This window comes from Colossoma macropomum, unplaced genomic scaffold (assembly GCF_904425465.1).
Source record: "Colossoma macropomum unplaced genomic scaffold, Colossoma_macropomum, whole genome shotgun sequence".
Classification (NCBI taxonomy): Eukaryota; Metazoa; Chordata; class Actinopteri; order Characiformes; family Serrasalmidae; genus Colossoma; species Colossoma macropomum.
In genome coordinates, this window is record NW_023494799.1 from 14,114,980 (window position 1) to 14,133,167 (window position 18,188).

The 18,188-nt window shown below is 38.6% G+C and overlaps 1 protein-coding gene across 1 annotated transcript; it reads right to left on the reverse strand.

The window, feature by feature from the left end:
* Positions 1-4,966: 4,966 nt before the first annotated feature.
* On the reverse strand, positions 4,967-12,059 carry nkpd1 (NTPase, KAP family P-loop domain containing 1). Its single transcript, XM_036587158.1, has 5 exons — positions 11,888-12,059; positions 11,409-11,481; positions 10,746-10,874; positions 6,283-8,117; positions 4,967-6,186 (listed from the first exon to the last, which is right to left on the reverse strand). Exons 2-5 carry the CDS (start codon positions 11,422-11,424, stop codon positions 5,926-5,928), a joined length of 2,241 nt encoding a protein of 746 aa, XP_036443051.1. The 5' UTR covers positions 11,425-11,481; positions 11,888-12,059; the 3' UTR covers positions 4,967-5,925.
* Positions 12,060-18,188: the final 6,129 nt, after the last annotated feature.

Below are 18,188 nucleotides of genomic sequence, written 5' to 3' on the forward strand. Positions count from 1 at the left end.
CATAAGGCACATGAAAAATTTTGTCATAATAATGGTGCTACCACCATCATGTGATGCTCTCGGATCTAAAATAACCTCTGCAAAACGATTTCTTACAAAGACTCAAAGTGTGACTCCCAGCAATGAAAATGTTTTCAAAGATGCTGGGTGCCAATGTGAGATACAACCAAGGGCTTAGAGGTGAGTTTGTCGTTGTGAGTGGTTGTAGTGCATTTCTGAAGGGACCTCAAATAGCGAAATGGCGAATTATGAGAAAATAAGCATGTTGTATTACTCCTGTTTATTGATCTGAGAAACTGGCTTTGAACAGTATGGAGACAAAAAGAAGAGCTTACTTGTATTCTTTGAGGAAGTCAGCTTATTCGCCAGCTTCTTGAAAAAGCACTTCTAAAAGTGGTGTACTATTTTTTACATACTATTTAGTGTGGCAGTATGTAGGCAGTTTGGGACGCAGCCGGAGACCAACATTACCTGATGTTTCGGAGTGTTTTTTGACAACATGAGCATAGTTAATGTTAACGTTAGTGAACCCAAAGCCTCATAGTATGTTACTGTAGTAAGAAGTTATGCACAAGCTGTTTGGCTATAATTAGTTGTCAATGCTATTCATTGTGTTTTCATTACTGACCCCATATTTGAAGCTGGTGAAAGCTAACCTCACTACCAACCAGACTCTCCAGTGAGATGAAAGGCCAGTGAAGCTGGTGATTGGAGGATATACAAACATAGCATGGATTTTTTTTTGAAAAAAGCTCTTGAACAGGCACCTCAACACAAGGCTACAAGTGTCTCTCAAATGGGAGCTTGTGTGACCTCAATTCAAATAAACATGATTTATCCAAGATCTACCCATTATAAGATGAAAACTTTAGCTCTTGAACTTTAGCTGTGAATTGCAATTAGATATCTAAACTGACCATTAGACCGCTTGTTTTCAATTTTGCACTTTACACTCACTGGTCAAGAAGAGCAAAGTGTTCTGTTTTCAAGTGCCAGAGGGTCTTCTTCAAACTGAGAGTGAGATGGCTCAATCGTGTAGGACTGAACCACAGTGACCCTTCCTGCTGCGCCAATTCTAGCATTGTTGGTGGTTTTGGCCACTGGCACTAGGTCCATTGCCAGGAGGACACCACTGTCAATCAATATGTAAATGCTTATTTTGTGACAAAGTTACTACTAAAACAAAAGTTTCATTTGAAACCATGTTGACAGGGACTTCATTAACTAGTTGCACCACCTTTAGCAGCAACAACTGCAACCAAACGTTTCCTCTAACTGGAAGTCAGTCTTTCACTGAGAAGGAATTTTGGCCCACACTTGCACAATAGCTCTAATTCAGCTGCACTTGAGGGCTTTTGAGCTTTTTGAATCATTCAGAAGTGGACTTGCTCTTGCTTTTGATTGTTGTTTGCTGAATAAATCAGTTGCGCTTGAGCATCAGATGACAGATTCATCAGTGTCCTGCAGGATTCTCTGATAGACAGCACAATTCATGGTTCTGTCAATTAGGGCAACTCGCCCAGGCCCTGAGGCACCATTACACTACCACCACCATGTTCGAATGTTACTTTTTCACATAGTGCCAACTGGTGTTAGATAACTTTTTTCCTTTAATACATAAAATGATCATTTAAAAACTGTGTTTGGTGTTTACTCAGGTTGTCTTTGTGTTATATTACATTTTGTTTTAAGAGCTGAAACAATTAAGCGTGACAAATAGAATAGTATAACTTTTTCCTGGCACTGTAGATAGGTTGCTAGTTTCAATTTAGTTTTCATGATCTTAGTAATGAAAACTCCATGAACTAAACAATACTGTTCCCATATTTTGAAACCCATGGAAAAAACAGGGTTCTTGCATCTCTGAAATCCCAATGTAACTCCTGTTTGTAAGTACACATACCTTTAATGCTCTTGAGGGTCATTTTGTACAAGTTTTGGCCAAAGCATAGGCATAAACACTCTCTGAGTACAGATCTGTTGGCAAAAGAGAATGAAAACTGTTACCCAAGAGCAGAAGAACCTGCATTAGTGCAATCATAGCTTATTATGCTATGAGGTAAGCAGACACTTTGGTTCAAGAGTCAAGACTCGATGTACCCCTTTAATATGACTGCGTACTTAAAGTTATCTGTTTACTGGTAGACACTAGAACTAAGTCTGTGCACTGGCTCATCTCAGAAATCACAAACTACTTGAGTGCAGTAGTGCAATGTTTTTGTTTAAAAGACAGCACTTCCTCAAATGTCCTACAGAGCGAAGTCATCATGCAATACAAACACAGATTAAAACAATAGCTATAATTGGCTGAGTTCAATCTAAGCATGCCGTAGGGTGAATACTGAGTGGTTGAGTCAAAAGGCAAAAACATTTAGGTGCTATTTCGCTGAAATGGTAGTTTGATATTGATAATTAGAAAGATTTCCATCATAACTTACTGAATGTTTTTCCATTTCACCCATGTTTATTTGCTCTGCTTCCTGACATGTTTTTGTTTGTTTGTTTGTTTGTTTGTTTGTTTTACTTTATGTTTTGTACCTTTTGCCATCATTATTAGCCTGGTGCCTTCCTGTCTATGGCAAAATATGTGCTAGTAAGCCTGAGAAGGAGAAAATATAATAGTGATGTGTGTTATCCCTGCTGAAAAGTGTAAAGGATTCTGATGGTTTAACAGGTCTTCTGGGACGGACTGCAGATGTATTTGATGGTTTCCTAATGGGATCTAAGGGTGTCCTACAGGAAACTTGTGGTCTTTAATGGCAACCTTTAAGCCAATTCACGTTAAAAAGCAAAACCATAACATTTCGAACAGTCTTTAGTTTATTTCAGCAGGGTTGGAGAAAATGCTTTGCTGTGCTTTTGTTTTGATGTGCGTGGATATGGTTTGCTATAAATGGGGTTATGCTTGAATGCCCTGTTTTGTGTCTCTACCATTAGCTTGAGGTAGAGCCACAATATTATGAAGCAGTGCATTCATTTCATCTAATTCAGGCTGAGCTATTGTACCAATTTTGTTCGAGCGTGTTTAAAATGAAAAGTACGTTGCTGAATAAGAAAAATACATAAACAGACAGCACATCAGATTAAATGCATACAAAACATACCTTTTAACATGTCATGTTATGCTTTTACAATCAGTCTCTTGACTAAATCTCTTTGTAAATTCCTTGAAAAATGATAATGATGCCTCACCTTTCACAAGCAGAATGAATAATCAGTCCAACAAAACTGTCTCTAATCTCCACCAAAATTTCATAAAGAAAAAGGAGCAGGTGTTTATATGGCAAGAGAGCAAAATGAAAGAGAGAACTGGTCAGTGTGTGGGTGCAGGACAAAAACAAACATTGCTGTAATCGGTTGTTACACCTCCAAAGCCTGGAAGACAGAGCATTTAACCTTTTAGAAGCTTCCATCTGACCACTGCAGTCTCCATCAGTCATTTGATTTTCTTTGTTTCACTATCACATGCTAAATAAACATTGAATCTTTAAACCACGCAATGAGTTATTTAATACAGAATTTTAATGAAAATGCTTCTGACCATCACATTTGTCCTATGTTGTTGCTGTGCATGGTTAACCAAGGAAGGTGAAAGCATGAATATGAATGCCTAAACGGTCAAATCTGGAAGCAGTGCTGGACTAAAAAGGATTTCTTTATTTGTTAGCATATGTATAAAAGTCTACCTTTGCACTTTTTATAGCAGGTTTTACTGTATTGAAGTATTATTGTCAAATTTTGCAGAAATTCCATCTTATAAATTGCCTTCATATCTATGTTACATACAGTAGGGAGTCTGGGTATGCTTCTAACACTTGTTGCTTCAGCTTTTTTTTTTTTTGAGCTAGAATTCTCCAATTTGTTTACTACAAATGGCACAAATTAAAACCTCTGCAAGAATATCACAGACCTCATGAGTTGATGTCTAATACATGGTGTTCCTTGGTCACAACCTACCCTACTACTGGGGTAGGTTGTAACACATGCTGGGGTACGTTGTAACAATTAAACAGAAGAACCAAATAAGAGGCCATACCATGCGATATGCTTCAAAAAGAGGTTTACTGAAATAAAAGAACAATCCAGAATAATGTCTCTGTCTGTGACCACAACTCAAATCCACTTTCTGTTTGACTCATGTGTGTGTGTGTGTGTGTGTGTGTGTGTGTGTGTGTAAATTAGTGTAAACCTGTGTAAAGTACATGTACATGTACATCTACTAATAAAAACGTCAGTGTGTGTGTGTTTGTGTATATATTCTTAATCATCAATCTGAGTCAAAGGTGAAAAATGAATGTTTGTAACTCTAGAGTACAGGCTTGGTGGACACAGAGACTGCATACAGCACATTTTTCTCCACACTTTCTTTGGCTTCAAATTGCCAAATTGCTCCTTACAGACAACACAAATGTTTTCATCATCTGAGGTCTCAGAATCCTCAGGCTTAGCTTTCAATGTTTTCTTGGCAGACTTCCTCTCCTTTTTTTGCTTGCCTTTATTCTTTCCTTCTTACATTTTTGCTTCCTCTTCTGTCAGTGCTTGCCTCACTGGTGTATCAGTGAGTATTTCTCACTGATACACTGATTTCATCCTGATCCTGCCAGTTGTTTTCCTTGACCCTGCTTTTGGAAACAGCCAAATTAGCTACACTGAACCTGGAGACAACCTTGAGGTGTCTGACTCATTTGGTGCACAAGACATGGTGACATCATGTGTTGCAGAGAAGCCAGAAGTAGCCAGGTAGGTTGGAGGAGAGGAGTCCACATGAAAAGAGAGGAAGCAGTCGCCAGGTGAGTTGGAGGAGAGGAGGCAGTTACCAGTGAGTGATATTGAGCTTAATTCTACAGTTCATCTTCATATGCATTGGTAATTTGCTGAATTGTAAGGGATAAAAAGTTCACAGTTCTTACAAATAATGCTACAGTAGGGACATGGGAGTAAGATTAAAGCAATTTCATTTCATGTCCTGATTAATCAATATTTAATGAATCCCAAACTTCTTTTAATGACTGCTAATTGTTATGTGATGCTACAAAGTCTACAAAGTACAGTACATCAGTTGACTTACTTTGTTGAATGTCATTTCATTTCACACATAGTACAGTGAAGAAACACTTATAGTCTATTTTTACTTCAGTCCCAGAGAAGCATTAGAACTAAAGCCAAGAGTTCAAAGCCTCCATTCTGCAGATGTATTCATCTCTCAAACTTGAACAATTTATAGTCTGGAAAAGTCAATTGCATATCAAAGCTGTTATCCAGTGTCTCATTCTGGGAATAGTCTAACTAGCCAGCATACATTAAATTCTAAGATGATGTTCTTGCAAGTCTGGCTCTGGGAGGAAAGTGTGTGCTGTTCAGTGAAAGAAGTGTTGCTGAGTAAAGTATATGGACACAGTATGTAACTCATGAACGTTCAATTCAAAATGGCCATTTAGTACAAATTATTCATTTTTCAGCATCAGGAAAAAATCAGAAAAAATCAGAAAAAAAAGACAGAAAGCTACTCACAAACCTTAACAATTAAATATAATATCACATACACCTTTGTTACAGCTTCCATTCTTTTCTGTTTTCTTGTTTTTTCATAGAAATCTGTGGGATGTTGGGTGGCAGGCAGCCACAAGAAAGAAATAGCTATTAAATCAGTTTTTGGACACATACAAAAATATAAAGATCTAAACTCACCACAAGAATTCCCAGCTGAAAATGCAGTAGTTTTAAAGGTTGGTACAAAAGGGTTAGAGAAAAAGAAACTCTTCAAGTGATGAAGGGGGGCAAACTAACACTAGTTGTCTAACCATGGTCAATGTTTTCTACAAGGTTTGATAGTTACAAGTTGTAGAAATTTAACACTTAATATAAACTACTTAAAATATGTTATATTTTATTTAGAACTACATGAACTACACTGTTATTGAGGTGTTAAGTCATATGGTCATGTTTTAGACCAGAGGGGCAAATGACCACATTAGGCTTTGGGTTTACTGGTGTGGATTTCGTTTGGCTCCGGTGACCAAACGACCTGACCCCAAGAAAGTGAATCCTAAAAGTTGTCCATTCACCAAGAGTCATCTGCATGACCTGTCTCAGATCGGCTGGGTCACTAAGGAGCAGCGTTGGGCCATTTATATGATTTTCCATCACAAGTTGATTGTACTTCTCAGGGAGCTTCAACTTGGATAACTGTGGAGAAAACAAAGTAAATCAAGCTTAAAATTGGATTTACAAGTTTGATTTTGCATCAAGAATCATGTTGATGTACATGGAACGTTTACTGACCTCACTGCAAACATCTTCTTCAGACATGTTGATTACACTTTTTGGAGATAAAGTGTTGAAAAAACTTCTCCGTGTTCCTTTCACTCTTTTGCTTCCTCTGATCCTCGCCAGCTCATTCTTGATAGAACAGTCCAGATTAACCGTATGTGATTTAAATTTAGCCATCTCTCCAACTGTGAATTCAAAGTCCTTTCTGAGGAACTTCTCAAAGAGCTCTGGGTCATCATCTCTTTCCAGGAACTTCTCCACCTCATCCCCAATCAAATGGAGCTCCACCCTGTGCTCACTGAACACATTCCAAAGGGTCTTGTCATGATTCACATCAGCTGGGGTTCCAGTGTCATTTTCATTTATCTGAAGGTTCTGTTCTTCATCCTCCACACATTGAAGTATCCAGCTCAGTCTACAAGGCCAACGGTCGACGAGCACGACCCAAGCAGCAACTCTTTCAGGTGGAGGAACCTCAATCTTAAAAGCTTCCATGACCATTATGGTCACCCTGATGGAGTTGATCACCCTCCTCATGGACACAGTGTTGTCTGAGACGTAGGTGTGAAGGCTACCCTGGTTATGCAAGAAAATGCTCTCAAACGCAGACTGGATTAACTTTTCCACCTCATTCTCATCAAACACATAATTCCGAAATCCATATGTTTCAGCATTTTGTGGCTTTGTGGTCAAAGGAGTGACTTGACCTTGAATGAGGCTGGTTGTTATTGAAGAGTTGTCTTCTACAGAAATAGAGGTCTCTGATTCACAACATTTGTCAACCTCATCAAACTGGGAGTTGGAGATTTCAGACTGACCACACACAATTTTTCGGAAGACCTTGCACTTTGAAACTTCACACAATGGTGGAATGGTGAAAGGCAGTGTGATTATGCGGTCCAAGAAGCTATACGCTCTGTCCTTTTTAGTGAAGCAACCCTTTGCCTGGTCTACTTGTTGGGTAAGCACTTCTGGGTCAACTGCAATTAGAGAAATGAAGGGACTTTCCTCATCAGACAGAAGAATGTTGATGGCGTCCAAGACTCCGACAATTTTTTCTGGTGTGCAGCGGTCTAAACTGGTGATCTCCAGCACCACTTTAATCTTCCGTCTCTCAAAGATTTCCATAAAGTGAATAAAGCAAGAGAGCAACCTCATCTCCTTCCGAACCTCATGCATTAAGCCCAGCTGCTCACTGACCTTCTTGTTGTCCAAGCGCCTTCTGACATTGAGGTCTTGGTTAAAGATAAGGTTCTTGCCCAACATGACGGTGAATCTCACAGCTCCAGCTGCTGGAACTCCAAGGGCTGCAATTGCAAATCCCTCAAGCACTCCATACCCACTATTCCCACTGGTATCTTTCTCTCCTTCCCCTTCGTTCTTTCGTTGGGGAAACCCATAAACAATAAGAGGGACCAGAATGAAGAGCGACCCAATGAATGCCATCAAAATAAAGGCCCATAGTGGGCAGCACAAGACCATCCTTGGCCTCCAGTTCTGGGAGCTGTCTACTATCTTCTTTTTCTTAGAATACTTTTCCACGTCATATTGAGCCACGCGGAAGAGGCTGAGCTGAAGCTTGCCAAAGCTGTCCTGCAGAGTCTGGCACAAGTGCATCACCAGGCCAGCCCAGAGCATGTCACTGCCTGCAAAATGCCAAGCACTGAACTTCACAAAGATGTAGCGGACACATTCCCTGCTCTGGTTTTCTTCCGTCCACACGGGTCGATAGAAGACAAGACGAGTGATTAGTGAAAGCAGGTTTCCAATAGAGGCCTTCACCGGTCGAGGCTTTGATGTTCCCACCCACTTCTGCTCTCTTCTCTTTGCTTCATCATTCATGTGACCTGGAAGAAAAAAGTGACAGACCAAGAGGAAATGAAAACCATTCTCTAATCTTTGTAACTAAAGATGTGTTCAGTGACCTTGATGATCAGATAAATCTAAGGAGAATATCATTGCTGTCAGGTGCACCGATTTTGTGTCAGATCTTAACTTGAAAAACTTGTATTGCAACCAACAAATAGGTTAACCTGTGACTGTTAATATTCACGTAGCTACATGAGGTTACGTGGGGCCAGAGTGCACCAGAGCGGAGCTCCAGCAACTTTGGTTCACACGAATGGAAAAAGGAACTGAGCTCTAGTACTGTAATTTCATGAAAATGCAAATCGTTTATAGTGCAATCTTAGTGAAATCCATTTAACTATCTGTGCTGACAGATAAACACTAGACCAGTGCTACTTAATCGTACTCCTGGCAACCAAAAGCACTGCACAGTTTGACTCCGGACACCTAAGCAATCTCATGAAGAGCTCGATAATCAATCGATAGCTAGATCAGGGGTACAGTTGCAGTTACGGCCTTCCAAAAGTTTGTTCTACTGATTTCTGCAATCATATACATACATATTGAATTCTTCCTGCTGTTTTATGATGTTTTAACATCTTAAATATTTTTAAAATTATACCTCAACCCTTAAATAATAGATTATTTGTCACTATTTGTACTGTTCAGTCGGATTACTTAGGTATCTAGCCATGCTTGCATAGCCAGATAAAAATTGTTGTGACTGAGATAGATGAACCATTTATAGTCCTCTTTCATGCAAATGGGTTTTTTACTAAATTTGACAGCCACGCATAACCTACTATTTGCCAACTAACTGCTGCTAAATGTACTTACATTTGCTCTTAGCTGCTTCATTAATAGTGTTTGTAGTCAAATTGGTTAGTTATGTTAGATGGAATAGTTGTGGTTTTCACTAGTTTGAGAAATGTGACTCTACATCTGATTGGATGGCACTGGACAGGTTTATGTAAAGTGTTGCACAGAGATGAACCATTTCACAGGTTTCATGGATAAACTGTATTGTCTCTACCTCCAGACTCTTAAAACAGGGGACAACAGCCCAAAGCATACAGGTAAAAAAGGACAGGGAGATTTTTGATGTTAGACGTCGTTATTGTTCATTTTGCTAGTTCAAAGGCTTTAGTGCAACTGTCAGAATAAAATTAGAAGATATTTTGATATCATTTTGATGCCAAAACTGACAAACAAGGAATATTAAAACGAGCAATACTACATAGATAGTCTTAATTATGCCACTGCTTGAGCTTCAGCTCACAGACTCTCGTACACTTTTCTGCAGGACTTTCTCATAGAGGGCAGAATTCATGGTTCTGACAGGAATCAATCCTGGGTGTGTCTAGTTGATTCTAGTTATCCATTTCTAATTAGGCCAACATTTTGGTAAATTGCTTGGTAAATACAGTCCTGTGAATAAGTATTAACCCCAACCTTAAATTTTTCTATTTTTACATATTTGTCACACTAAATGATCCTCATACAAAACATAATAAGAAAAGGGGAACATAAAGAAACATATAAAGGTTTTAAATGATCATTTCATTTATTGAAGAAAAAAAATGCAAAACCTGTATCACCTGTGTGGAAAAAGTTAGTGCCCCCACTTACTGGTTGTGCCACCTTGACATACAGCTGTAACTGAACACTTACTATAAGTGGAGATTAGTCTTTCACATTGCTGTGGAGGAATTTGTAGCCGACTCTTCTTTTGCAGAATTGCTTCAGCCACATTGGAAGGCTTTTGAGCATGAACTACTTATTTAAGGTCCTGCCACAGCATCTCAGTGGGGTTCAAGGCAGGGCTTTGACTAGGTCACTCCACACCACCCTAATTTTTTTTTTTCTTTTAAGCCATTCATAGGTGGAACATTGTCTTCCTCCATAACCCAACCGTGCTTGAGCTTCAGCTCACAGACTCTTGGACACTCTTTCCTCCATAACCCAACCGTTGTAACCCTTTCTAGACTGATATACAACCCCATTTCCAAAAGAGATGGGACGCTGTGCAAAAAGTGTCCCAACTTTTTTGGAAATGGGGTTGTATTTCAACAACGTTCTTTCTCATCTCTTCTGGAATTTTTTGGATCGTGGCATAGTGTGCTGCGTGTTGGGACCTTTAGCCTACTTCACATTGCTGGGAACATTCTATTTAAGTGATGTTTAGATTCAGCAGAGCTGAGAGGAATCAATCCTGAGTGTGTCTAGTTGATTCCAATTATCCTTTACATTTTGGTAAATTGCTTGATTAAAGGGCAATTACTTTTTCACACAGTATCAGTTGGTGTTGGAGATAAGTGAAATACTAAATTAATAAATAAATAATAAATGACCATTTACACTTTATTTTGGGTTGTCTTTGTTTTATATCATATTTTTCTGAAGACCTGAAATAATTAAGTGTGACAAATATGCAAAAATAGAAGAAACCAAAATGAATTTTGCACTACACTGTAGATAGATTACTAGTTTTGATCAAATTTTCATGATGTCGGTGATAAAAACTCCATAAAGTGAACAGTATTGCTTCTACATTACTGACACTCATGGGAAGAAGCATCTCAATTCAATTTAACCTCAATGTAACCCACTTATATAAGTACACATACCTTCAATGTTTTTGAGGATCATTTTGATCCTGGTGTGGCATGAAGAGTATAAGCCCACAGTCATAGGAGGATGGACTTTTGCAAGAGTTTTGGCCAAAGCATAGGCATAAACATTCTCGGAGTACAGATCTGTTGACAAAAGAGAATGAAATCTGTTACCAGGAGTTGCATTAGTGCAATCATAACTAATAATGCTATTAGGTAAAAAGACACTCTGGCTCAAGAGTCAAGACATGATGTACCCCTTAACACCCCCTATGTACTTAATGATACCTATTTTCTGGTAGATGCTAGAACTAAGCCTGTAAGCTTGTGCACTGGCTAAACTCAGAAATCACAAACTACCCAAGTGTGATCAAGTACTTCCTCAAATGTCCTAAAGAGCAAAGTCCACACGTAACACAAACACAATGAAGATACGTAATGAAAATAATAGCTATAATTGGCCAAGGTCAATGCAAGCATGCCGTAGGGTGAGTAATGAGTGGGTGAGTCAAAAGGAAAAAGCATTTTGGTGTTATTTTGCTGTAATGGTAGTTTGAGATTGATAATTAGAAAGATTTCCATCATAAAAAGTCTATAGTTTGTCAGTTTCACCCATGTTTATTTGCTCTGCTTTCCTGTTCTTTGTTTGTTTGTTTTTTTCTTTATGTTTTGTTGTACCTTTTGCCATGATCATCAGCCTGGTGCCCTCCTGTCTATGATGAACTTAAACAAAATCCCTCTGCCGGCAAGCCTGAAAAGGAGAAAATATAATTGTGAGATTTGTTATGGAGAAAATGCTTTGCTGTGCTTTTGTTTTGATGTCCATGGATATGGTTTGCTATAAATGGGGTTATGCTTGAATGCCCTGTTTTGTGTCTCTACCATTAGCTCGAGGTAGAGCCGCAATATTATGAACCAGTGCATTTGTTTCATCCAATTCAGCCTGAGCTATTGAGCCAATTTTGTCTGAGAGTGTTTAAAATGAAAAGTACGTTGCTAAATAAGGAAAATACATAAACAGACAGCACATCAGATTAAATGCATACAAAACATACCTTTTAACACATCCTGCTATGCTTTTACAATGAATCTCTTGTCCAAATCTCTTTTCAAATCCCTTTGCAATGAAAAATATGGTAATGAAGAAAGGAACTCACCTTTCACAAGCAGACTGAATAAGCCGCCCCTCAGTTTACAACAAAACTGTGTCCAATCTCCATCTTCACCAATATTTCAGAAAGAAAAAAGACAAGCTGTTTATATGCCAAGAGAGCAAATCGAAAGAGAGAACTGGCCGGAGTGCAGGAGTGGAATGACAAGGGCAAGTTGGACTTCGGGCTTGTCGTAAAACTTAACTGTGGGTGCAGAACAAACGCAAACATTGCTGTAATCGGTTGTTACACATCTAAAGCCTGGAAGACAAAGCAGGTAACTTAAGCTGTTCCTGGGATGATGAATCGTGGTTTCGGAAAAGGAGTGTACCTGTGAGTAACAGAACAAAGAGATTTATCGACTCTGTCGTATGTACAGGTTTCGGCACAGATCAGTTACTGCTGTGTTTACATATATCAGCTTCTGCCAAATCTAGGTTTCCCATTAAGAAACTCACTCGTCATACTCACCTAGTCTATATATAGTACTAGATGAAGGGTATTATTTGTCTACATGGGTCACAAATAGTAGGGGAGCACAGTGTTTTAAGGCATTTACAAACACACACACACACACGCACACACACACACACACACACAAATACACTTGATTGTTTGGTTATGGCCCGTATATCCCAAGGTGAGAAGTAAATGCATGAAGTACATAAACGTGAAGGTGAACTGAAAATTGGATTTGGAGTCCAGTACAATAGAAGTTGATGGACAGCTCATAGCTAGAAACCCTGCTGTCAATCGTGGAAGTGAACACACCACTGACCTATGAAGTATGTGTGTGTGTGTGTGTGTGTGTGTGTGTGTGTGTGTGCGCGTGTGTGTGCGCGCGTGTGTGTGTAGCAAGGGAGAAGTTATATATACATAACAAATACTGTTTATTTGCATATGAGAATAAAATAAAACATAACATGTGGCCAGTGCAAAATTGCTTATTTCATGCTTTCTTTTTTTTCGAACACATTAAAGTATTAGTATAAAGTAAATATATTATTTGGGTATTATTTAAGTGTTTTCTGTGTAGGATTTTCACTTAGAAAATAAACAAATAATAAACAAAACACATCATTTGAAAGGGGGTATTAATTATTGCATACAACTAAAGAATATCTCTAAATCTGCAAGCGACACAGAAGTATCAAATGTTTGTTTTTAAAAAAAGTACCAAATGGTTCTTTGGAGCGGGGCTATAGAACAACCTGTATATGTTCATATAAGTGCAGTGCAGATGTATGAATTCCTTGTCCCTGCTTAAAAAAGCCTAGCTGTTATCATTAAAACCCATGCCCAAAAATCCAACTACATGAAGAACTGCTGGATGAAAATCACTGATTGCCGTTAAAAAAATAAATGGGGTCGCTCACAGCGCTCAACATGACGGCTGTTTTACAGAAAGTTCCACCCTTCATTAAAATGAGCCAGTCTCTCTTTAACTGGTTTACACTTTATATTCCGTAACTGAGAATATTCTCACTAAACTAGTCTAAACAGGTTATCAGATAGCTAACAGGCTAATAAACTCATCCGGTAATAAGAGTCAGACTTTGAGTTAAAACCATTGCAGAAGGAGTGACTATAAAACTGCAGTGTTGCAACATACAAAGTAAGGAATATGTTATTTGCATGTCTGTGTTTAAAATACAGCTAACATGGAAAGCAAATAAATACCCCTGCAAGCTTGATGCAGACATTAATATAAGTTAATAACATTAAAGTCCTTATAGGAAAGTCTGTCCTCTCAGCTGCCTTCGTGGCAATGCTGTCAGGCAGTTATTTCCACTTAATATAAACCCAAAACAGGAAGCCATATTAAGGGTTTCATAAACGTGAAATAACTGGTAAATTCTCACTAAAAAATAGCATAAATCATTTGGAGAATTTGGCTCAGATAACTTACAAAAAAAGTGTTTGTTCAGGTTGTTCTTAGCAGTGATTCCAGCTAAATCTTTACAACGGGCTTTTCCCCACTTACACCATCACTAACAAGCTGACTGGCTCTTTTTATTGAAGGGCAGAGCTTTCTTTAAAACAGCCGTCATGTTGAGCACTATGGACTCACTTTGTAACTATTCAACTATCATAGCAGTTGTTAAAGTCTGACATAATCAGAAATCATAACACATATTTCCCCCAAACTGTGGCATATTTCCAAGTGAAACAAGGCATTGGGAGGATCTCTGAGCTAGTTGAGGGTTTCACTACATGACAGGTGGGGATGGTGAATTTCAGGCTCTACGTCATACAGGTTTGCTCATTGCTGTGTGACAGCAGAGTCTGTCACGTAAACACTGTAAACATCATGCCTCTATAACCGCTGAGATTGACTGCACACATGAGAAGAGCTGTAACAGGTCTGTGGAGATGCTGTCAATGTAGCTGGGCTCAGTAATCCTCCTCAGAGAAGTTATGCATTAATCTTCAAACCAAACAATGCAGTGCATTATGGGTATCCCCTAATCCCTAGGGTACATTGGTTGTACACTACTCATAGCAGTGCGTCGTAGGATTGTTTGAATGCACTGGATCATCTGAACTATGTTTTTGGACACTACAAAACGGCAGATCCCCAAAATAGTGCACTGTCTGCTAACTAACAAAAGCAAAATTACAATGACATTAAATCAAGTTAAAGAAAATGGCCTTGTTTTACATTCGCACAGCTTTATCAGTGTGTTATCACCATCAGTACCTTTACAGCTCTAGGTAGAGATCACAGCAAGTTATGTTGAATCCAACATCACTCTTTCTCTCATATAACAGACATTTGTCAGTTCAGACCATGTCTTTAACATGTGGTGGTAATATGAGGAAAGACTGATTGAGGGAAGGGGGAAAACTCTGAGAACTTGGGCTGGAGTTCTGGGTAGCTTCTGCCTGTAGCTAGAAGGCCAGACCCCCTCATAGCTGTAGTAGGGCTGATGTAAGACTGAGGAACAGGGAGGAGATCATCATGGGAACAGAAGGTAAGGATGTGAATTTATTGGGTGTTAGATTGGAAGAAGCAGGGGTTTCAGCCATGTTCCTCCCCACAAACTTCAGTTAAAATATAACTATATTATTTGCAATCATTCAAACCTCAATATATAAACAGTTTCAAAACTTTTCTGCTTTGATTCGGACCAAAAGAACCAAACTACAAGTATGAACATGCCGTTAAACTCAAGAAGGGCTTGTTAATGAGCTGACTAGTACAATCAGGTGTGTTAGGAGTAGGAAAAAACACTGGGGCTGGAGGCCTCCAGCAGTGCTTTAGGGAGCCAGAGGTGGTTCTTCTATGGGATCACTCCAAAATCCGAAATAAAATACTTATTCTTTTCTCATTGATCCATTTTGCGCATCAACTATTCATCTAAGAAATGATCTGCCATGTTCTGTTCTCTATCCACATTCATTGTTTTTGATCAAGCAGAATGGAGCAGAGCACACCGCCACTCACTCTCTTTTCTCAGGCCCTTCTCTAGTTCTGATCTTCTGAATTGGTCAAATCAAAAGCATTCTCTGAATTAAAATAGCACATCCTGTGTTGGTTGATCGTTCCAGGTTAACTGAAATAAAAAGCTCTGGATTCGTACTTGTTCTTTCTGATCATTTCCACTATGACAGTTTTGATCAGAGCCCCCCTTTTACAGCTGATCTGATTATCTTTGAACAAAACTTTTTCATCATTGAGGAGTGGAAATTAGAAAGAAAAGGAGAGAATGTTTATTTCTTTATTTATTTCTACATTTCAATTAATAGATTCCCTGGAGCTGGGATAAATTAGGTGTGATAATTGGTGCTGGGGCAACACCCAAAACCCACTGCATTCATTAGAATTACAGGGACAATCTATTCTCCCCACTTTCTGCTGTGTCAGATAAAAGGGAGATTAATGCAATGGACTGCACACTGATACTGTGCCTTTACATCTGTATCGTGTGTTTGAATATTGCTGCTACTGGTGCATCTTAAAGAAAGTCGAATAATAAACTAATTAAAAAAAGTTAGCAAGGCAGAAGTTATGCCAGTTCAGCTTGTACTGTTTCAGATTTCCATGCATTACCATTCTCCAGGCAAAGTCATCCCAAATGACCTGAATAGAGAGTGAGGTGGCTGGTATTGGCCTTTAATAGATGTATCGGAATGCCTCTTTTACGCTCCTGAAATTTTAATCATTAGTTTATCACACTCCGAGTCAGGCTGAAATTAGCCCATCCATCATGTCTGACATTCAGATTGCTGTCATATACAGCTTTCTTTAATAACTGCAATTGAATATCCCCAAAATTAAGGTTTTAAGACTCAAAATTGAGGCAGTGTCTCAATTCTGTCTCATCACTTTCAGAATTACGGCCTGAAATGAGACACCCAGAATAAGCTTTATTTCTTTCCCATATAATTTCATAAAGATCACCTTTTTCTCCATATCCGTTCTTATCCTTTTTCCACTCTTTCTCTGGGGTGGGGGGTGGCTGAAGCTCTTCCCCATGAAGTCAAACACTGGTTCTGTACAGGCTGTCAATTGTTGCTAGCTATTGATTTTTATTCTAATCTACTACTCTTTAGGCTATACTGTAAGTTCAGTGTCAGCACCAAAGAGCAGTCAGTCAGTCAGTAATAAAAAAAAAAAACCCTCAAAATATTAGACATTTATTCTCAGTGTGTTGTTGCCCCCTATTGTAGATACTACACTATTGCAGTAAAACTCTCCAACGTTGTATATGTTTAACCACAACTCTGAGCAATGCTGCCCTCTTCTGCCTGGCTCATGTTATAAAACAAAACCTACACTTCACCTTTAGTCATTGAAATTAGTCAGAAAAACGACAATAAATTACACAGTTACTTTCACCACATTTACAATTACAAGCAAGTTATCTCAAATTGAAAATACTTAATTATACTGTTAAAAGTGAGAGGTCAGCTCAACTCAAAATGATTTATTAACTGATTACACGGCTTTTCTTGAGTTGACTCAACTTGAGTTCACACAACTCAAACTTCTTAGTTGAGTCAAAAGTTATCTTCACTTTTTAGTTCTGCATCTCAGTTAGGTAAATAAAATGATATTGTTTTTAATACTCAAGTTCCCCTCTAGCCAGGACTCTTTCCATCACACAATCCCACTAGACATTTTTCCTTTTGGGCACACACCTATGGCATTGCTGGGGCTCAAACTCACAACCTCCTGTTGGAATGACAGCTTAGTTGACTGCACCACTCAAGAACACATGAAGCAGCTCAGATTTTGTGTCTACAAATGTTTAATACACTGGAGAAAATATTTATTATTTTAACTTTAAAGCGTGGCATCATCTCATGTGGTGCAACTGTCTGATAATGCATTCCCAATGTCAGGAGATTGTGAGTTTGAATCCCAGCAATGCCATAGTTGTCCATATCCAGAAGCCCAAGAGGAAGTCATGCTGGATGAGACTGTGTGATAGAAGGAGCGCCATCTAGAGGGGAAATTAAGTAAAAAAAAAAACACACACAAATTGAGCTTTGTTAATCTAACTGAGATGCAGATCTAGAAACAGTAGCTGGAAGAGTTTTCAACTCAACTAAGACGTTTGAGCTGGGTGAACTCTGGTGTCCTCAAGTTGAGTCAACTCAAGAAAAGCCATGTAATCAGTTACTATATCATTTTAAGTCGAAAAGACTTCTCATTTTTTTGCAGTGTAGTCAAAGTACTTTTTCTCTCATATGCTGTCACTATGCTACCTTAGCTGTATGGTGAGAGAGCTGCTTTAGTACAAGTCATTATGCCTATTTGCAAGAAAGAAATACATTTATTCTTTCTTCTATGATGTATTTAAATGTCAGTCAATAAGAAGGAAAGTTGACATTTGTTTGCTATGCTATTACGATAAACTGTGTTTTGTATTGTTGTATTATTTATAAATATCTGTATTTTCATATTTTCTACTATTATAACTTAGATTATTCTTTATACCGTAGATTATTCTTTTAATTTGCTTTTCTGTAATGGACTGGCAACCTGTCCAGGCTGTTTCCTGCTTTCCATCCAATGACCGCTAGGATAGACTCCAGCACCCCCCGCGATCTGCCTTTGTTAATTACCCTTTTTTAAGGATCAACAAAGTACACATCCATAGTCATACATTTAGCTAGATTCATATTACAACACAAACACACAGTCTCTTATTATTTAGTGTTAGTTTAAATGCCTTCGATGAAACGTCATCCATTAAATCAAGCATACAGTTTCCTTTACCAGTTGAGCCCTTGCAACGAAAAACAATATGACATTTTTTGTAAAAAGCATTGTATGGCGTGGTTTGATCCCCTGTAT